At 37.0% G+C, this 23,454-nt stretch overlaps 1 protein-coding gene across 1 annotated transcript in view; it reads right to left on the reverse strand.

Annotated features, from left to right (window-relative positions):
* Positions 1 to 23,454, reverse strand: part of ACAD11 (acyl-CoA dehydrogenase family, member 11) — a 126,958-nt gene that overhangs the window by 87,091 nt on the left and 16,413 nt on the right. Inside the window, exons 2-7 of the mRNA XM_011977987.1 lie at positions 15,846 to 15,945; positions 13,784 to 13,909; positions 13,080 to 13,241; positions 10,716 to 10,880; positions 4,647 to 4,788; positions 3,864 to 3,985 (exon numbers count right to left, since the gene is read on the reverse strand). Coding sequence (XP_011833377.1) covers positions 3,864 to 3,985; positions 4,647 to 4,788; positions 10,716 to 10,880; positions 13,080 to 13,241; positions 13,784 to 13,909; positions 15,846 to 15,945 — 817 coding nt within the window. The remainder of the gene's footprint in view (positions 1 to 3,863; positions 3,986 to 4,646; positions 4,789 to 10,715; positions 10,881 to 13,079; positions 13,242 to 13,783; positions 13,910 to 15,845; positions 15,946 to 23,454) is intronic.

Below are 23,454 nucleotides of genomic sequence, written 5' to 3' on the forward strand. Positions count from 1 at the left end.
CTGACCTCAGGTGATCCACCCGTCCCGGACTCCCAAAGTGATGGGATTACAGGCATAAGCCACCGCACCTGGCCTATGTTGTACATTTTAATGTCAATCATAATCCATGTCAAACTTTTATTTGAAATGAAAAGCCATTTCAAATTTAAAGCCTATTTGGTATCTTATTTGTGGAAACTGTCAAATACAGAGACATACCCATTTTGAGAAACCCATTCTTTCAACATGATTAACTCAGGGTACAAGATGAGATGTAACACAACTATTTCAATTGTTCATGGATAGTATGAACTCTGAGGACAGAAAGTCAATTATCATAATTTTCCTTAATCATTCTTTTCTCATTCTTTTTTGCTTTTAAACTTATTCACCTGTTTTTCTTCTAAACCCTAGCCCCTTGCTATTGATGAAGCATCTCAATTTCTTAAACCTCCAAGATTCAAAGTGCCTGAAAACTGGATTAGTACAAAGAAGGCATCTGTTTAGATCATACTATAATTAGAAAAAAAACTAAATTTATGCTCTATTATGTTTTAAAATTAATCACACAAATATGACTATGAAAATAAAAAAAATCTTACTCATCTACTTACTCAAAAACATTTTAAGAGGCTACTACACACTAGATACTGTGCTGGCCTCTGAGAAGTACAAAGATAATTCTTCCCTCATCATCAACTCCTAACTAATAAATGGTTTCATAGTCTGAGGCAGAGATCATCAAAAGATCTTAGCTTTTTCTCACACTGGATATTCAGGAAATGACTAACCCTTACCTGCTTTTCTCTTTTTATCATTATATCAGTCTTTCTTCCTCCTTCCATCTTGTAAGTTTATTATACAAAAAACTGATAATACATTTTGCTACTCAAATTTTTTCCTTGCCAAATTCCTATTCTGTAAATTCTGGATTTATATTTTACCCACGTCTGATACCTGTCATTATGACAAGCAAAATGATCTAAGGATAAAGAATATAAAACCCGGAAGACTGGAAAACATTGTCAACAGTACATTGGTAAATAATGGCAAAACACATGTTTAAAACAATTAATTACCTGTGCTATTCCAGCCATCTTAAAAAATGAAAGGGCAAGAAAGAAATTCCAGTTAGGAAGAATAGAATTAATTCCCCTGCAGCGGCAATATATTGAAATCAGTTCTTCCATTGATGGTATCCCTATAAAAATGGCATGTAATATAAACTTTAATTAAAATGTCATGGTGAATATTTCACAATATTATGAGACAGATATGTAAAATACAATGTAATAACCATTAGCCCATACAACAAAACATGTTCTAAACCTTGACTTCCAAAAGATTATCATATACAAAGGATTACATTTGGTCATAAATTACTAAAAGTGGCATGCTACGTTCAGAAAATTTAACAAAGAAAATGAAATAGGCCAGTCACGATGGCTCATGCCTCTAATCTCAGCACTTTGCAGGGGCCAAGGTGGGAGGATCACTTGAGAGCAAGAGCTTAAAACTAGCCTGTGTAACACAGTGAGACACCATCTCTACAAAAAATTTAAAAATTAGCTGGGCATGGTAGCATGTGCCTGCAGTCCTAGCTACTTAGAAGGCTGAAGTGGGAGAATCACTTGAGCCCAGGAGTTCAAGGTTTCAGTGAGCTATGATTGTGGCACTGTACTCCAGCCCAGGTGACAGAGCAAGACCTTGCATCTAAAAGTAATAATAATAATAATAAAATAGAAACATGTTTAAGAAACAAAAACTACTATCTAAAATTGCATGATTTTATATTTTAATTATGAAAGTAATAAAGACAATTTTATATTAATAGCAATTTAGACAACATTATGTTCTCATACCTGAGTTTTCTTGAATACGAGAACCTTGATTTATCATTGGAACTGTCCTTGGCCAAAAGTAGAAGAGGGAAAGATGAGCTAAGTCTGACAAAGGATGACCAATGGTTGAAAGCTCCCAATCCAGCACCGCTATAACTCGACACTGTAATTAAAAATAAAGAGGTCTTTAACATATTGAAACTTAAAACAAGCATAATAAAGAAATAACATCGAATACATTCAAAATCATGTTTTCCATCAAAAGTCAATTTCAGGTATTTACCCACAGTGGCATATCTCATTTATAAAATAGCCAATTAGCCTTGATTATATAGAGCTAAGGCCTCTGGTTCCATCGCTGGCCATCAATCCTTCTCGTTTTACTTTACACAGCCTTAATATCTCTGCTAATGAGCAGATGCAAAAGCAGTTAAAACTTCTCAACTGAAAGTAACTGTGATAAAAAGGAATTATAGTGAATTACTTATATTTTAATAATCCACATTATGCATGATTAAACATTTGCTTCAGTAATTAATCTAACTACATAACAAATGTACTACTCCACCCATAGTACTTTTAAAAGTTATTTCATGTTGTAGATACAAAGCATAATTGTTATAAAAGATACTGTTAGTTTTATAAATATAAAATCCACCATTATACAGCAACATAAAACAATCATGTAACGTGGAACCAATAAAACAGAAAGTTTTCCTCATTCAGCTTTTTAACGGTTTGTTTCAGGGGATTTTTTTTCTTTTTTTTTTTTTTTTTGAGACGGAGTCTCGCTCTGTAGCCCAAGCTGGAGTGCAGTGGCACGATCTCCGCTCACTGCAAGCTCCACCTCCTGGGTTCACGCAATTCTCCTGCCTCAGCTTCCCGAGTAGCTGGGACTACAGGTGCTTGTCACCACGCCCGGCTAATTTTTGTATTTTTAGTAGAGACGGGGTTTCACCATGTTGGCCAGGCTGGTCTAGAACTCCTGACCTCAGGTGATCCACCCGTCCCGGACTCCCAAAGTGATGGGATTACAGGCATAAGCCACCGCACCTGGCCTATGTTGTACATTTTAATGTCAATCATAATCCATGTCAAACTTTTATTTGAAATGAAAAGCCATTTCAAATTTAAAGCCTATTTGGTATCTTATTTGTGGAAACTGTCAAATACAGAGACATACCCATTTTGAGAAACCCATTCTTTCAACATGATTAACTCAGGGTACAAGATGAGATGTAACACAACTATTTCAATTGTTCATGGATAGTATGAACTCTGAGGACAGAAAGTCGATTATCATAATTTTCCTTAATCATTCTTTTCTCATTCTTTTTTGCTTTTAAACTTATTCACCTGTTTTTCTTCTAAACCCTAGCCCCTTGCTATTGATGAAGCATCTCAATTTCTTAAACCTCCAAGATTCAAAGTGCCTGAAAACTGGATTAGTACAAAGAAGGCATCTGTTTAGATCATACTATAATTAGAAAAAAAACTAAATTTATGCTCTATTATGTTTTAAAATTAATCACACAAATATGACTATGAAAATAAAAAAAATCTTACTCATCTACTTACTCAAAAACATTTTAAGAGGCTACTACACACTAGATACTGTGCTGGCCTCTGAGAAGTACAAAGATAATTCTTCCCTCATCATCAACTCCTAACTAATAAATGGTTTCATAGTCTGAGGCAGAGATCATCAAAAGATCTTAGCTTTTTCTCACACTGGATATTCAGGAAATGACTAACCCTTACCTGCTTTTCTCTTTTTATCATTATATCAGTCTTTCTTCCTCCTTCCATCTTGTAAGTTTATTATACAAAAAACTGATAATACATTTTGCTACTCAAATTTTTTCCTTGCCAAATTCCTATTCTGTAAATTCTGGATTTATATTTTACCCACGTCTGATACCTGTCATTATGACAAGCAAAATGATCTAAGGATAAAGAATATAAAACCCGGAAGACTGGAAAACATTGTCAACAGTACATTGGTAAATAATGGCAAAACACATGTTTAAAACAATTAATTACCTGTGCTATTCCAGCCATCTTAAAAAATGAAAGGGCAAGAAAGAAATTCCAGTTAGGAAGAATAGAATTAATTCCCCTGCAGCGGCAATATATTGAAATCAGTTCTTCCATTGATGGTATCCCTATAAAAATGGCATGTAATATAAACTTTAATTAAAATGTCATGGTGAATATTTCACAATATTATGAGACAGATATGTAAAATACAATGTAATAACCATTAGCCCATACAACAAAACATGTTCTAAACCTTGACTTCCAAAAGATTATCATATACAAAGGATTACATTTGGTCATAAATTACTAAAAGTGGCATGCTACGTTCAGAAAATTTAACAAAGAAAATGAAATAGGCCAGTCACGATGGCTCATGCCTCTAATCTCAGCACTTTGCAGGGGCCAAGGTGGGAGGATCACTTGAGAGCAAGAGCTTAAAACTAGCCTGTGTAACACAGTGAGACACCATCTCTACAAAAAATTTAAAAATTAGCTGGGCATGGTAGCATGTGCCTGCAGTCCTAGCTACTTAGAAGGCTGAAGTGGGAGAATCACTTGAGCCCAGGAGTTCAAGGTTTCAGTGAGCTATGATTGTGGCACTGTACTCCAGCCCAGGTGACAGAGCAAGACCTTGCATCTAAAAGTAATAATAATAATAATAAAATAGAAACATGTTTAAGAAACAAAAACTACTATCTAAAATTGCATGATTTTATATTTTAATTATGAAAGTAATAAAGACAATTTTATATTAATAGCAATTTAGACAACATTATGTTCTCATACCTGAGTTTTCTTGAATATGAGAACCTTGATTTATCATTGGAACTGTCCTTGGCCAAAAGTAGAAGAGGGAAAGATGAGCTAAGTCTGACAAAGGATGACCAATGGTTGAAAGCTCCCAATCCAGCACTGCTATAACTCGACACTGTAATTAAAAATAAAGAGGTCTTTAACATATTGAAACTTAAAACAAGCATAATAAAGAAATAACATCGAATACATTCAAAATCATGTTTTCCATCAAAAGTCAATTTCAGGTATTTACCCACAGTGGCATATCTCATTTATAAAATAGCCAATTAGCCTTGATTATATAGAGCTAAGTCCTCTGGTTCCATCGCTGGCCATCAATCCTTCTCGTTTTACTTTACATAGCCTTAATATCTCTGCTAATGAGCAGATGCAAAAGCAGTTAAAACTTCTCAACTGAAAGTAACTGTGATAAAAAGGAATTATAGTGAATTACTTATATTTTAATAATCCATGTTATGCATGATTAAACATTTGCTTTAGTAATTAATCTAACTACGTAACAAATGTACTACTCCACCCATAGTACTTTTAAAAGTTATTTCATGTTGTAGATACAAAACATAATTGTTATAAAAGATACTGTTAGTTTTATAAATATAAAATCCACCATTACACAGCAACATAAAACAATCATGTAACGTGCAACCAATAAAACAGAAAGTTTTCCTCATTCAACCTTGTAACAGTATGTATCAAGGGAATATTTATCTTCTTTTTTTTTTTTTTTGAGACGGAGTCTCTCTCTGTAGCCCAAGCTGGAGTGCAGTGGCACGATCTCCGCTCACTGCAAGCTCCACCTCCTGGGCTCACGCAATTCTCCTGCCTCAGCTTCCCGAGTAGCTGGGACTACAGGTGCTTGTCACCACGCCCGGCTTATTTTTTTGTATTTTTAGTAGAGACAGAGTTTCACCGTGTTCACCAGGATGGTCTCGATTTCCTGACCTCATGATCCACCCGCCTTAGCCTCCCAAAGGGAATATACATCTTGATGTTAAGGATACAGGACATTCTATTGTTCGTTTCTTATGTTCATTTGGCTGTACATATTGCCAAAAAAATCAATTTGCAGAATAGTACATAGCGTATGATCCAATTTTTGCTTAAAGAGAAAGATTATAAATGAATACTGAAAGTTGAAAGGATATTGCACCAAACTGAGAGCTATGGCTGTGGTTACTTTAAGGGATTAAGGCAGGAGGGATGAGGTCCAGAGAGGGGAACCTTCACTGCGGGGTTCTGTATACAGGAGTGATGTGACATGATCTGTATTTTAAGAGGGTCACTCTGGCTACTATGATTTCAATATACTATAGGGGGGCCAGTGAGGCAGCTGCAGCAATACTCTACGCAGGTTATCCAAGCTACATAAAACTGCAGACCCCATTTAGGTAATATGAGTTACTGGGTTTCATGCCTCCATATAACCGTGTGTGCTTGCATTCCGTTGCTCCGCTGGCAAACTTACACACATTATTGGAGCTTTGTGTGGAAATGTGGGCTTTGGAATCAGACAGGCCTGTATTCAAACTCTAGCTCTACCATTTGCTGGCTGTATAACTCTGGACAAGTTAGTTAACCTCTCTAATCCTCAATTTTCTCAGCCATAATATACACCTCTTACACAGGGTTAGTTTGAAGATTAAATGGGCAGGTAGCACGTATAGTTCATTTACCAGTTTCTAGCAAAGTACCTGTCACACAACAGATGGCCAATATGTATTTATTTGATGAATATGTACACAGCCTCACATATATAGCCAGGCAATCAAAACTTGGCCATTGTTACTGTGGAAAAAAATTGATCACTCCCTTCTCTATGACTTTATAAGAGTTTTTACTGTGGTTATATTATACTATAAATTTGTAATATTATAAGTATTATAAATTACTATACTAGTTAGGTTTGTGAAACTACTGAAGAGGATGGATGCATTTTTTTCTTACATCATTCTATTTGTTATCTATGCTTTTAACATCCAAAGAAAGGATGAGGCACTTATGCGATAAATGATTACTTTTCTCTTTTAATACAAATTGGGAAACTTCTCTGGAGTTATGTTTCAGAATATCTGAACCATTTTTGGGGTAAAAACACAAAGCCATAAAACAAAAGCCAGTGAGAAAAGCTGATGGCTCATCAAATTGCATAAATTAGTGCAAATTAATTAGCAATAACTTATTAGAATCCTGTCAATGCCTGTTTGTGTTAAGAGTTATTAAAAGCTCAACATAACTTTTAGTGGTTGATCTGGACATTTACTAAATCGTCCTACTGCTACTAAGGAACTTATTAGTAAAATGATTTTTGACAGTTTTTCTGAAACCTCCGCACAACGGAAAGCTTTTAGTTTTTTAAATTATCTTCTTTATAGAGAGATTCATTTTATGTATACTTTTTATGCCATTGAATTTTATTAATATGTATGTATTGGCATTCAAAACAAACAAACAAAAAATACATACAATCCAACAGAACAAACAGTAGATTAAGAAGGCAGGGAAGAAAATAACAGAATTTGTTATAAAGAGATGAAGCTAGGAGTAAGGTTATTACACATAATTGAATGTGATAGGACATGCAGAGTTGTTAGTGTGGGTAGTAAGATTTGCTTTGAATTTTATAGCGGGTAAAATAAAGTGTGAAGCATGGTCAGTCACAATCTTTACAGCGAATGCAGGTCAAAAACAAACCAACTGCTCAAGAGGGACAACTTTTCTTGGCAATGAGGCTAAAGAAAAATATCACCCATCAATCTGCATACAGGTGATATTGTGTAGCGGACTAAAACGTCTTCAACAATATAAAGAGAACTTTTCAGGGGCATGATGTAATTCCTAGAAAGCAGGCTATGCTGGAAAATGACTGAAAGGACAAAGATGAGTCAAGTAGAAGACAAAACCACATGCTGGGAGTGGGAGCCGAGATGGGACAAGAAATGTGAGAGTTTGAGAAGAGAAAAGATTTAGAAAAGCCATTTTTTAAATGTCACGGGTTTTACTAAGAGATGAAGTTACAGCCTAGATAAAATCATGTGGCATAAAAATGTCTCAGACCCAATTAACCTTATTTCACTTTATTCTGCAGTAAAAATATGAGGATTCAAGTTTAGGGCTAGAAATTGGTTAAAGTCAAGGGGTGATGAACATCCCCTGTAGGATTATTAGAAAAAGTAAAATAATAATAATAATGATGATATGAAGTCAGGATGGGAAGATTCTAGAATAATAAGTAACCTAAGGTCAGGACACTTTATAATTCTTACATTACTTGCATACATCTATAGTCAAAAAATTATTCATGAAATCGATACTAAAGAGGGTAGTTTTTGAGATGACTGATTATGATCATGTGGCTTATGTAGGATAAGAAGTGAAGTGAAGTCATGAAGGGCTTATGGATTCTAAATTAACAGCAATCAAATTTACAGTGTCTCAGGGAAGATACAGAGAAATAAACGAACAGAAGGTAAAGAGGGTGAGGTCAAAGATAACAGGTTTCAATTTCTAGATCACTGAAGTTGACAAGTTCCAATGGATGTTCCTAATTATATTTTTCAAGTTGAAATGACAATATGCAGATTTTACATTAAACTCCAAGATCCTAAACATTTCTCTACCGGTAAAATTTATATTTGGAAAATCAACATTTTCCAGGAAAACTGGATTTCTTTTCAACACTGCAGTGAGCATGTTGTGCTACTGAAACACTTGCTCAAACATGCTTTAAATACTTTATAAATAAGTAACGGAAAATAATTTCGTTTTGCCATATCCTGTAGTTTCCTTTACTGGCTTACCCCACACATTCCTGGAAGGTTTGTCATTTAAAATTGCTTTTGTCTTCTTTCTTAATTGTTGTGTTTTCTGATGACAAAAACACAACATGCTGTTGTTTTAAAAATGAAAACCAAAAAACATCAAATCCTAAACATTACAGAAATGTACAATTATGTCTCCTCTAATTCCATCCCCTACAACCACTGTTTAGGTTTTAGTACATATTATGAAAGATTTACTTATACCCTAATATTTTTCTGAAGAAGCTTGACAAGTAGTCTTAGAAAAGTCAGAGAGAAAAATGAAGGGGAAAAAATGGAAAAGTGAGGGTACCTGAAATAAATTGAGTATCACTGATGTGCTAGGTACCAGCTAGTTGCTCATATTGACTGTTTCATTTTAGCTGCCCAGCAACTCAGAAATTTTTTTTTTTCAATTTTAAAAGGCACACAATGTCAATTGCCTGGGTTTGATAATGTACCATAGTTGTATAATATCCATTTTGCAGAATTTGGATGATGGATACACAGGACTTCTCTGCACTACAATACTTTTACAACTTTTTGTGGAACCCTAATTATTTCAAAACAAAAAGTTAAAAACAGAGATACAGAGAGAGATTAAATAACTTGCTTTAGGTTCACACTGCTAGGGAATGAAAGTTAAGCACAAATTTATGAGATGGAAATAGTTGCTTAGTGAATAATTAAAATTAATCCCTTCAACATAGATTCATTCAGAATCATATAAGCACCTGCAATATAAAGATGAATAAGACATAGTCATTGTTTTAAAGGAACTCCAAGTCTAGTGGGTTCTGTTATCTACTATAGAGACTCAATATTATATAGACTCAACTAAAATATTAAATGACACAGATCAAATACAGGCCAGATCCTGGTATGTTTTAAGGCATATGCTTTTATAATTTTCTAGATTATAAATTAGCATATTTAATTTTTCTAATCTAAGGGTAGATAATTAACAAGGTTAGAATTCAGAATTCATCAGTGCCAGTAGCAACAGGTTGCACATGTATGCACAAACATACATAATTACATACTATAATTTTAATATCTAAATTGACTTTTCTTTTTTTTTTTTGAGATAAGAGTTTCACTCTTGTTGCCCAGGCTGGAGTGCAATGGTGTGATCCTGGCTCACCGCAACCTCCGACTCCCGGTTCAAGCAATTCTCCTGCCTCAGCCTCCCAAGTAGCTGGGATTACAGGCATGCGCCACCACGCACAGCTAATTTTGTATTTTTAGTAGAGATGGGGTTTCTCCGTGTTGGTCAGGCTGGGACTTTCTATGAAAAATTTTTTCTCCTGCGGGTAAATATGCTCACATGTGTTTATACTATTTTTGGATTTTCAATTGATATACACTACTTCGAGTTATGACAACAATGCAATTTATAATGGTATTTTCCGCCATCCTTTTCCAATAGGAAAGGAACACAAAACCTGGAAGTTTAGCACACGAATTTAGAGCAGCTCTTCCTGCCCTAAAACATCTTAGCATTCTAAGAAAACTAATGAACCCAGAAAATCCTCCTCTCAGAAGCCGGATTCAGGGAACTGCAAATCTTTCTCATGCATGTAGGAATACTAAGTGCCAAATGGCATGCCCAAAGACATACAGCTAATCAGAGGAAAACTGAAGAGGTTTCCTCTTTCCCACTATACTGTAATCCTAGGCCTCATTGCAGGTGCTCAGTGGAGGAGTACAGCTTTCATTTGTTTATACTCTTTATAAAGAGTACAGTGTGCACATTTACACAGAGCAAGGTTATATTAATCTCATGGAATTCTTTTGAAGCCTCAAGAAGCTTTTGGAATTCTCTGTTCTCAGAGTTTATAATAAACAGATAATAAATTCTTCATGAGATAGGGCTAAAAACCCCAAAGAAGTATAAATGAACCAGAAAAAAAAGCAAGAACATGGATAAGCTAAATATTGTAACTAGTAGATGAAAAACTTCTTTGAAGAAAACAGCGTTATGCATGTAAAATTCCCAAATCCTTTTAAGCAGTAAACCAAATACCACTTGGGATTAGAACCAGTCTTAAAGGTAGGCAGCTAACTTATGCTGGAAAATCTGCAGGACTGCTTTCCAAAAATTTTGAGTGGTGATGACAGTCTTGAGCTGTAGGGGAACAGGGAGTCGGTTGGGCTTCTTCAGTGCTCTGGGGGAGCATTTACTTAGTATTGTGTCACAAAACAGACCTACTCAATTAATTGTAAACATAGTTAACTGTACCTCTTTAGGGTGGAAAACTATGTTATCTAGTCTGAAATCTCCATGAATCAAATTCTCTTCATTGTCATTATCCGGCAAGTTCTTCATTAGCCAGTCCGATAACTGTTGCATGGCAGGGATGTCCTGATGAGCTGCAGCTTGATATTGCTTTGTCCAGGTTGATACCTAAAGACATATAAATAAGAAAAATAGTAAAGCTGAAAGTGGAATGTAGGATCTAGCAATTCTAAAATTAAAACAAAATTCAAATGCTGTTTTACTCCTAAATACTTAAGACCCATACTGGTGATACTCATGTCAGTCTAAAACACTCAAATCAGCCTAAACCTTAAACATTTAAGTCTCTTTTCCATATAGTTCCATTTTACTTACCTAGCTTTTTATCAGGAGAAAAATACTGGCCTAGGGATCAAGAGATATGGGTTCTAGTCTTTATTCAACAACTACTTTGTAGAAGAAAAAAGAAAGAATGCATACAAACACACACAAATACACGTGCACACATACCCACTCTCTCTCCCTCTCTCTCTCACACACACACAAACACAAATATATAGATATAGAAAATTTCTGGAAAGGGTCACAAGAAATAAGTAACCCCTGAAAAAGGGAATATGGGGACTAGAAGAAAAAAAGAAGACATTTACTTTTTTTTTTGAGACAGAGTCTTACTCTGTTGCCTAGGCTGGAGTGCAGTGACTCACTGCAACCTCCACCTCCCAGGTTCAAGCAATTCTCCTGCCTCAGTCTCCTGAGTAGCTGGGATTACAGGTGCACGCCACCATGCCTGGCTAATTCTTGTATTTTTAGTAGAGAGAGAGTTTCTCCATATTGGTCAGGCTGGTCTCGAACTCCCGACTTCGTGATCTGCCTGCCTTGGCCTCCCGAAGTCCTGGGATTACAAGTTTCAGCCACCGCACCCCGTCTACTTTTCATCTTAATACTCTTTCTTATTATCCATAGAATTTTCTAAATATATTACAGGTATGATTAGTGTAAAGATCTTCTATTGTTCTTAGAATTGAATACAAACAAATCAACTTACTCGTAAAGTCCTCCAACAAGTGGGACCATCTTGTTTATTTGTTTTTTTAATCTCCATTTCCCAAGGCATCTTTGCTCAATTTAGTGCAATAGAGCAAAGATCTTTACTTGGTCTTATCCAGTCATATCGACCTGGGTTTAAATTATATCTAAGCCACTTACTTGTATATTACTTGATTGATGCAAGCCTCCCTTTCTTCATCTGCAAAATGGGAGTAGTAATACCTATATCTTAGGGTTGTTGTAAAGATCAAAAAAGAGAGGTCAACAACTCACTCTGCCATGTAGGACCTAGCATATAGTGAGTATTCTCTAAACTTTAGTTTTCTTTTCTCTTTCCTTAACTCCCACAAAATGATATGCTTATAAAGGAAAGCAGCCCCATATATATCTAGTATTGCTTTCCTTTAATTTAAAATGATCCCTATCACTCTAAATTTTATCTTTCCTTAAATACTCATTATAAGATATCTCTCCCAGGAAGCTTTCTCTATATGAGCAAGGGCAACCCAGCTTCCACCCTTTGAATGGCTCTTATGATGAGTATCAATTTACTACTAGATTTTACACTCTTTTACACCATTTTCAGGTTTCATGTATGACATGCATGTACAGGTCTCTCAAAAATGACCACAAGTTCCTATGGGGAAGAACCTATTGTATATTTTTCTTGATATTTAACATAATACTCAGCAAGTATTAAACACACAGTCAAGCTTAATAAATGTCTGCCAGTCCAACTTAGAAAGAAAAAACTGTAGGCCGGGCGCGGTGGTTCATGCCTGTAATCCCAGCTCTTTGGGAGGCTGAGGCGGGCGGATCACGAGGTCAGGAGATCAAGACCATCCTGGCTAACATGGTGAAACCCCATGTCTACTAAAAATACAAAAAGTTAGCCGGGCGTGGTGGCGGGCGCCTGTAGTCCCAGCTACTCGGGAGGCTGAGGCAGGAGAATGGCATGAATCTGGGAGATGGAGCTGGCAGTGAGCAGAGATTGTACCACTGCACTCCAACCTGGCCAACAGAGCAAGATTCCGTCTCAAAAATAAATAAATAAATAAAATAATAATAAGAAAAAATTGTATAGTTAAAAGTATTGGAAAATTAAGTGAAGAGTCTAAAACAGAAGATTTTGTGGAACAAAACCTAATATAAAAACATAAGATAATTTTATACTAAAAACTAGTCATTCTGAAGGACAATGTTAAAAGTCATAGCCAAGCTTCAGAAAAGTATACAATAATAAGTTTTTTTGTTGACTAACAAGGTATATTATTTACAAGAACTTGAAAAAAATAGCTATTAATGTGGATGCATTACCTGTCTTTTGCAGTACCCAGCACCTACACCATATCCTTCCAGCTGCAATGACTGTATATTCAAGGAATGTAACTGAGCCAATGTTTCTACCATGGCCACATATATGGCTGAACGTTCTGCTGGGCTAACTCCAGGAACTGTTAAATCACGAAAGATTCGACCCTATGAAGTGATTACAACAGATTATTTAAATGTGTGCAATCAATACTTTGTAGAATATACTAGAAAAACATTCATTTGTGAAACATATTTAACATTAGAGTATACATGCCAAAGGGAAAATAAAAGAATATGCCAAGATAAATGTAAACATCAAAACTACTCTCAACTATTTTACAGAAAAAATTTAAAACACATTTTGAATTTATTGTTCTTAATGGCTTGACCTATGTGGAGTCTTGTTTTCCCTACTACCTTATGGACAATTTGGTTATTGCCATTACAGATAGCTCTTTACTGACACCTAGAGGAAAATTTAAGAATAAGTCAATACCCCTTAATTACTAAATTTGTTTTTTGTCTATTCCATCCCTCCCTTTGTAAGTGCTCAAATTTGAACAAAATTGTAAGTCTTTGCAAAGCAATCTAATTACCTAAAATGTTAAATAACAAACTATATCATTTATTAAGTATCATAATAAAACATCTTAACTTCATAATTAAAAGTAAAAGCAACAACAAAATAAGATTAAGTGTTAATTTACCTGCACATGTTCCATTATGTAAAATTCTGTTCCAATGACAGAAGTATCACTGCAGTACAGTATAGGCTTGGGAACAGGGAATCCAATTGAAAACAAGGCTTTCTGGACTTTAAATTCTCTATCAATCTAAATAGGATGATAAATCATTAAAAATCAGAGAAACTGATTTAATTATAATTAAATGTAATAACTACTCATCAGCTAACCTTAAGGCTAGAAAACAACGTAAAACAGTATCAACAAATACTCTAGAGGATAATAGTAATAACTTCCCTAATAGTAGTCTTGGTGTAAGCATTATGATTATAAATTAGACCACTACTAAAAAATGTAATTTAATTAGAATAAGAAGATGAGCACCTGCACGAGACTTAACCCTGGCTCTGATGATGTGAAGGCAATAGTTACTGTTCACAATATTTCACATATTTTATCATAAAACATCCCTTTTTCCTCAGCAGTTCCCTGGCTGGCTGCTCACTCTTTCATGTCTTCCAAGGAAGCTCAAGTAAGTCTCTATTCTAGCACTCTGCCACAGTCAAATACAAAGAGCTGGGGGTGAGAGGTGAGTGGTGGTGGAAGGAAAAGTACCTGCCCTTTCTGGAGAGCAAGGGAGGCATGTGTTTCCAGGGCAGGGGCATGGGGATCTTTCCTGGCACTCATGACTGCTGTGGAGCTCAAGATAACTACCAGGAAAGTAGGCAGCTAAAAGCAAACTGGAGCCCAAATAAGATAGTGGGGAAAAAATGGCTTCCTTAATTAGGACAGATGCACAGGCTATCACTCAGGATCCAAGGGCAGAGCTGTTGATGCAAGCCAAGTAACGATGGCTCATCTACATGTAGTCACCTGGCCCCAGACTCAGGCAATGGTGACTGACCATTCTAAGAAGGGGAAACTATGCAGCTGCGGCAATAACCGGAACAGAAAAGTAACGAAACCATGCTCAGGGTGAGAGCAGCCAGTGGTACCAAGGGCTGTGGAAAGAAGTGTTAACCACTCAGGTGTTGGGAAATGAGGGGGAGGAGGTAAAGGGGAAAGGGCAAAAGGGTTAGAGAAGCAAAAAGTGGATCACAGAGCAGGAGCATTGCTTTTGTCAATGCAGAGTTGAGAAAACTGAAGGGAGTTGAAACAGAGTACTCCAGATCCTTGGGAGCTATACTAGCCCTGTTCTGATGTGTTCAGGTGGGATGCCATCAAGAAAAGAGACAAATAAAGCTGGTTACTGGGGCATGCGTGGGGATTATCCTTCAGCCATACTATATTGATATTTAATAAAAGTTACCCAACTTTTTTTTATCTTAAGCATCCAACTTACTTCATGTTTCTGGGAATATGATATGGGACCAAGAAAGTCTCACAGAATCTACATTTTCTATTACTGTAGTATTAAGCCTACCCCACAATTGTCCTTCCCCAGTGAGCTGGGCCTGGGAAGCACTTGCTGTACATCCAGTCATACCCTAAATATGCACAATGCTTTTAATGTTCTACAGTGCTTTGATTTCTGTCCCCTCTTGTTCTCTGAAAATCCACAGATAATACCTGTTTTCTGAAGACAGAAAAAGCTCGTTTTTAACAAAAATATTTTATAATTCTTACTGTCTAATATTTAGAGAGTACTATAAAATACTTATTCAAATCTTTCTTTTTATCACCAAAAGATTAGAGGATTGTCATAGCAAATATATTAAAATAATTCTGAGTAGATACTATTACATATAATAAATATATAACAAAACAAAACATCTATAGATGAGTAGCACTGAAAATATTCATTGGTTGATTTTACTTCTAGCCAACAGTGTAGAGGAAAATCAAATACACAAAAGAACTGGGTGTTGTTCAAGATTAATAGCCTAAAGATAGACTTACATTTCAACTTCAAATCATTTTTTAAAACAAAAAAAGATATAATTCAAGGGAAATTTTCATTAGAAATAAAATACATTTTATGTTATTTGGCAATCATAAGATGCCTTTTAAAAGAAAATTGGCTTTGTGTATATTAAAAGCATTTATTTGTCACCAAAGAATTTATCATTACATTTGTATACTATACCTTATGTGCTTTAGGAAGAAGTGAACCTGGTGGTTTTTTCCTGAGCACATATGTTTGAAAGCCCTTCTGGAGATAAAAGGTTGGATTGGACTGTCCTGCTCTAGAGAAAAGTAAAAAAAAAAAAAGGTCAATTACAAAGATATGTTTTCCTTCATCCCCAAATCCTACTGAAATGTCAGAAGAAACAAATGAAAATAAATTCGTCTCAATGCTAGAAAATCAAGAAGGGTGTTATCAGCAGCTCACAACATGAATTTCTAGATTAAAGCAGATGGCAACATACTGGCAGCTGGAGAATCTGTGACTCACACAGGTAGAAGAGAGGATCACACTTCCTGACTGCAAATCCGAAGTTTTATCAGGAGTACCTGTAGAACAATCTAAGCAAACCTGTAGAACAATGACTGATGTAAGTAAATAAAGAATCTGAGGAGAGAGTGTAAGTTATCAGTCAGAAAATGAATTAAAAGATGCAGGAGCAGTTGGCTTAATGCCCCCTCATCGGCCTTTAGAGAGATAACCCTCATAAGTGTAAACAAGGTTAGTGTGAGTTCAGCTCTCTACAATGGGAGTTCTGAGAAGTGAGGTCCCACAGTGAGCATCTGGCCCAGGGAAGTGCAATGCTGGCTCAACTAACTCACAGACACCAGGGCATTGACTTTCCCTGCCAGATGAGCAGAAATTCTCACCTAGACTAAGGATAGACACTTCCACTACCAAAACTATTCAGTCTATTCCTTCACTTATAATACGGACATTTAAGAATCACCCAACTTTGGAAGAATCCAACTATATAAAGGAGAGATCCTAAATTAAATAAACGGAAGAACCAAACCTTAAAGTAACAGGTAATAGGAGAAAGTAGAAAAAATAATCTTTGAAGCTTCTTCGCAGGACTCCAACCTCCATCAAGAAAAAACAAGCATGATCCTAGACTGAGTGTGGCAGCAGCCCCAGTGTCTATGTCTTCTATAAATCAGACCCATCCTCCCTGGCAATCACATCAAGGAGCACTGGTTTTGGTACCATCTAATCCTGTGTGAGTGCCTTTTTACCATATGAAGGTGGAGATAATCACCAGTGGTCAGGAAATAGGAACACTACAGGCTAGCCTGTCTTTACTGATATAGAACAATTTATCTTTGATGCTGCAAACAATCAATTGCAACGAATTTCTTTTTTTTTTTTTTGAAACGGAGTCTCGCTCTGTCGCCCAGTCTGAGGTGCAGTGGCACGATCTCGGCTCACTGCAAGCTCCGCCTCCCAGGTTCTCGCCATTCTTCTGCCTCAGCCTCCCGAGGAGCTGGGACTACAGGCGCCCGCCACCGCCCAGCTAATGTTTTGTATTTTTTAGTAGAGACGGGGTTTCACCGTGGTCTGGATCTCCTGACCTCGTGAACCGCCCCCCTCGGCCTCCCAAAGTGCTGGGATTACAGGCGTGAGCCACCGCGCCCAGCCACAGCGAATTTTACACACACATTTTTTTTTTAAATGCCAAACATCTGATTGGATGCATTTTTGATGAGGCAGTTCTCTAGTCTTATATAAAGCACTGGTCTTTCATGATAGTAAATGACCCAAATGAAATACAAAGAAAAAACTAAAAGCTTCTTGTTGAAGATAGAGTGACCCCGCAAGTCTGCTTCTACATATATATCCAAGAGAACTGAACACATAAAATTAACACAAAAGCTTGTACATGAATGTTCACAGCAGTACAATTCATAACAGCCAAAAATTAGAAACAGCTCAAATGTCCATCTGCAGACAAAAGGATAAACAAAATGTGGTATATCTATACAATGGACTATTGTTTGGCAATACAAAGGAATAAAATGCTGATTCATTTTATTCCTTTGGAATAAACGTGGATGAATCTTGAAAATATTATGTTGAGTGAAAGAAGCTAGTCACAAAAGACTACATATTATGTGATTCCATGTCTATGAAATGTCCAGAATAGGCAAATCCATAGTGACAGAAAGTAGATTAGTAGCAGCCAGGGATAGGGGGAGGAAAAAATTGGGAAGTATGAGGTTTCTTTGGGGGTGATGGAAATGTTCTAGAACTAGATAGTGGTGATGATTGTACAACATTGTGAATATATGGAAAACAACTACTTACACACTTTAAAACGGTTAAATTTTTAAATGTTATGTTATATGAATTTCTCAAAAACAAACAAAAACAAAAGTTTCTCTTTTGAGGAAGTATCTAAAATGGTTATAACAAAGACAAAAAAAAATTGCAGAAGCCCATTTGCATCGGAGGATCATTGTCAACACTGTCAATACAGTACTCGCTAAATTTCACCACTCCAAGCATCAGGCCTCCAAATAGCCTGGAATCACTGATGGTCTCAATGTAAGAATCATCATTGAGCCAATAGTCATAACTATTGATTAGTTCTTGGACAAGATATTTGGTGCTGAGAGAAATGTGTTGATCTATAACCTAAGAGATGGTACTTTTGATGTGTCCAACCTCCATTAACAAATAGAAAATCTTTGCATGTAAGTGTGCAGCCATAGACACTTACTTGGTTAGAGAAGACTTTAAACAGACAATCTCACGAGACCCTACTAAGCCATCCATAGCATTGGTTCCCTTAGGAGCATAAACAGACAGGAAAAACAGGATGTTGTCATGGCAGCATCAGATGAGTTTCTTCAGCAGACTCCTTGCAGCAGTCCAGGGTTTACTCCATGCCCCCATTCCCCCTCGGTGACAGCTCAGGTAAGAGGGAATGAGATCAGGAAATGGGTGAGTATGGGTACCACCTTGATTTAGAAGTCTTAGTCTATTTAGGCTGCTAGTCTATTCAGGCTGCTATTATGAAATACCATAGACTGGGTAGCTTATAAACAACAGAAATTTATTTCTCACATTTTTGGAGCCTGGGAAGTCAAAAATCAAGGCACCAGCAGATTCAGTGTCTGGTGAGGACCTGCTTTCTTATAGACGGCACGTTCTTGCTCTTTCCTCACATGGTGGAAGGGGCAAGGCAGTTCTTTGGGGTCTCTTTTATAACACGAATCCCATTCTTGAGGCCACTGTACTCATGATCTAATCATCTCCCAAAGACCCCCACCTCTTAATATCATTACCTTGGGAGTAAAGATTTCAACATATGAATTTCTGAGGGACACAAACATTTAGATCATAGTAAAGCCTCATGCCCTACAGAAGCCATTATCTGTAGTAGCAGTCTTTTGGTACCAGCTTCCAGGGCCCTAGCAAAAGACATGACTAGTTGAAATAATCCTCTACACTTAGGAAAGCCCAAAGCTATGCCTTTCCACCAGATACTTAAACAGTTCATTTATAGACTTTCCAGTTCAGATGCAGTTTACTAATTAGATGTTATTTTTACCATAAGGAATGTTGCCTGGAAACACATCTGATATGCCACCTTTACCAAGTTTTCAGAATTACAGAGCTAGAAAATTAGATAAATTTATCCACAGAGCAGGAAAAAGGTTTTTTAACCCTTTATTTATGTCACGGTTAACAAGTCTCAGACTCATGGCATCCTCCTAGAGGGTGCATCTACCTGCATCTCTAAGCTTTAGAAACTCAGAAATTCTTATAGGAATTTTTTTAACAGAAAGGAACGAAAAAAGAAAAGCACAGGCCCTGATAAGGGAATCCGTTATGTTTGTGGATATCTAAGAAGCCATCTAATCCCTTGTGCAGAGATTTGAAAATATTCAGGATTTGCTGCTTTTTAATTTTACTCCTTTTTCTTTGGTGGAAATCATGACTGGTGGAATCATGACTATTCTGATCAAGTGCATTTAATAAAACCACTAAGCAGACTCAGACCTTCACCAACTATCTACTCTGACAACCAGTTTGGTTTGCTCATTAAGGTTTATGATATTGAGTGAGCAATGACGAAGGATAACAACCATCCCGGCAAATTTGAACTCACAAGCATTCCTCCTGAACCCTTTGGATTTCCACAAATTTAAAAAACTTTTTATTTTGATGCCAACAGCATCTCAAATGTGTTTGCTGTTGATAAGAGATCAGAAAAAAAGAAGATTAAAAGACAAATGACCCAGTGTTTGCCCATGGAAACACTAAGTATATGGTCCAAGAGGCATAAAAGTACAAAGCCGGAAAACAAGAAACAGACAGAGTTTCTCTTAAGAAGTTGCTCAGATCCTATGTATTCAATAGGCCACAGTGAAAAATGAGAGATGGCAAAGCAGAATCAAAGATACAGTCAAACGGAAGACTCCCGACAAGTGCAATGGAGTCATCAATGACGGGTCACGAATCTCATTACTGAGAAGGAAGAATTTAACATCAGCCAAAAGAGCTGGAGAGTGTCCAAACACTTCCATTATCACAGTGTACCAGAGCTAGCACCATGCTAGGTGCTTTGCTAGGGACTTCCCTAGAAGTGGTTACCCATCCTCTAGAGGTGCGTCTTCTGGAACCATGACTACAGAAACAGACTAAGCCAACCAAAACTCAACATGAAGTTTGAACATGAACACACAGTCATGAAATCTGAAGAACTCTGATTTGTAGGAAGTCAGTTTAGTGACAGTTTTTTTTTTTTAATCATACTTGAGCTGCTATTTCATATATTATTAGACATTTTTGAATACCTGAATATACACAGGGTAAGGACATACAGTTGCACTTTATCCACATGATAAATAGAATTCGTGACAGAGGACAAAGGTTTTTAAAATTGGCATGATTAAAAAAAAAAGAAGAAAGAAAAACAGTGAGTCCAGACTACTTAACTTAGTGTAAGACTGTCCCTCCCCAGCCCCAATACATACCTACCACTTTCCATTTCCTATCACTGACAGCACTGCTGCCTTGAGACCACCAGAACTGGTTTCACTGTGCTCTTTACCCCTCTTTATATCATCAATACCAGAAATCCCAAATTCCCGTTTATACTTGTTTACTGAATTATGATTCCCATAAGACTCTGCACATTCCCTATTTTCTCCCACATCTTCTCCACCCCCTCAACGCCTGATATCCTTCCACTGTGCCCCTGGAACTCACAGTCTTTCACAATTCCATACAGCTTCAACATCTTCTCTGAATAGACCCTCTACCTCCTTGCTCTAATTAAAACCTGAATATTCCATGAGAATCCTGTTTCCTTTGTAGACTTCTTAAGTGGTAGATGTTTTTCCCACATCAGTCTTCTAGTAAGCCTGGATGGAGTTTATATCCTTCCTGAAACTCACTACCACTTCCAGACTCCTTGCTCTCCCTCCTGTGTAAATTCTTCCCTCAGCTTTGAATCTCAGGCCATGAGACTCTGCCACCCTCTACCCCTTTTTCTTGCAGTCACCTACTAACTCTCAGATCATTTCCCCTCATTTCTTAAGGACTTTGGCATATTCACTACTACTCTAATTCACACTACTCCTGTCTTCATTCCTGATTTCAAAATCTACACAGATGTCCCTTTTAACATTTAGGCCAATAAGTTCCTTAATTTTTCTCCACCAGTGATATTTTCCTTGACACTATCTCAGCCAGTAATTCTGAGTTACACCCTACATTTTAGCAATATCAACAGTAAAAGCACTGAATAATCCTAGTTTCTAAACATTTCTACCTCTGACCTCCTGCCTTTCCACTCACTCCTGCTAGTACCTCAATTCCAAAAATCCTTCAATCCTAGACCTACCGTCCACTGATCATACTGCCATTCACCTCATATCCCCGGACCATGTCCTTTGCCCAAGACTGTGGGAGCCCACCTCTTGCATCACTGTGACCTGGGTGTGAACATGGAGTCGAGATAGCATTTTGGAACTTTAAGACTGTCCCATTGGATTTTGGACTTGCATCAGGTCTGTAGTCCCTTTTGTTTCAGACAATTTCTCTGATTTGGAACAGGTGTATTTACCTAATGCCTGTACCCCCATTGTATCTAGGAAGTAACTAACTTGCTTTTGATTTTACAGGCTCATAGGCAGAAGGGTCTTGCCTTGTCTCAGATGAGACTTTGGACTGTGGACTTTTGAGTTAGTGCTGAAATAAGACTTTGGGGGACTGTCAGAAGGCGTGATTCATTTTAAAATACGAGGACATGAGGTTTGGGAGGGGTTGGGGTGGAATGATATGGTTTGGTTGTGTCCCCACCCAAATCTTATCTTGAATTGTAGCTCCCATAATTCCCAATTCCCACGTGTCGTGGGAGAGACCTGGAAGGACGTAATTGAATAATGGGGGTGGGTCTTTCCTGTGCTGTTCTCATGATGGTGAATAAGTCTCATGAAATCTGATGGTTTTATAAAGGAGAGTTCCCCTGCACACACTCTCTCTTGCCTGACTCCATGTAAGACATCCCTTTGCTCTTCGTCTTCTGCCATGATTGCAAGGACTCCCCAGTCATGTAAAACTGTGAGTCCATTAAACCTCTTTCCTTTATAAATTATCCAGGCTTGGGTATGTCTTTATTAGCAACATAAGAACAGACTAATACATTCTTTCTTAACTAGGTTAAATTTGATAGTAAATTATATAACCACTCCCTTGAATACACCTTCAGTACACTTCACTTGCCCTTTCCTCACTTCATGGTGTTTGCTTGGCAAAACTTCCATCCATGTTAAATCCATTTTTTTTTTTTTTTTTTGCTTACACTGATGTAACTGGCCATAGCTGAAGAAAGACACATACAGTCATAATTACTGTTTTAGGTTAGGTTCCCAATAAACAGATCATGAGAAAAAAAATTATATACAAGTGACTTATTAAGGAAATGTTTGGGGAACTAATAAGAAATTTGAGGAAGCAGGTCAAGAAAGGGGAGAAAGACAAGTGAGGGTGTGGTCTAAGACAAAGTCCCTTAGAGGGTAGCTTCAGCCTGATCTCACCAGTGTGTGGGTGGGGGTAAAGATAATGGGAGAACTCTGCCGTGTCGAAGTTCAAAACATGTCTCTGAAGCAAGGATAATGAAGATTTCATACTTCTGAATCACTAGCGGTTAAGGTCCATCTCAGGTACTACAACAGTAAGAGCAAAGTGTGCTCCAGCAGCCTGAGGGCAGTTTGCGATAAAAAGAGCCATGTTCATTGGAAGCAAAAACCAACAAAGGCAAGACATGTACAGCAACACTAAGAAGGGATCCAAGAGGATCTGGACAAAGCATTAATAATATCTATTGAAATATCTATTCTTGCTTCAAATTCATGACCTCAGCAAACCTCAAAATGAACCGCATCTGGCAATCATATTTCCTTAGCTCATTCATTCTCCCATTCTCTTGGATGGCTGTTTCATAATTCTCTCTCCTCAAACCTCAAATACTTTCTTCTCCATCTTCATTCTCAGCTACTTAATTACCTAGTTTCCTATTTCAACGAGCAAATAGGAGCAATCAGATGAGAACTTCCACAAGCTTACACTACTGTATCTACTGCATACAATAATCTGTACCCATATATTCTGTCTTCCCTCCAGAGTCTGCAGAAGGATGTGCACATTTCTAAGGGCAGCCCCTTCTCTTGCATATTAGATTCCTGCCTTCTTAAGGATTTCTTTCCAGGCCTCTCTCCTACACAAAATTTTCTCTTCTAGATTATTGTCATCAGCATACAAATATGATGTTATTTTT

The sequence above is a fragment of the Mandrillus leucophaeus genome, unplaced genomic scaffold (assembly GCF_000951045.1).
Source record: "Mandrillus leucophaeus isolate KB7577 unplaced genomic scaffold, Mleu.le_1.0 Scaffold186, whole genome shotgun sequence".
Taxonomy (NCBI): Eukaryota; Metazoa; Chordata; class Mammalia; order Primates; family Cercopithecidae; genus Mandrillus; species Mandrillus leucophaeus.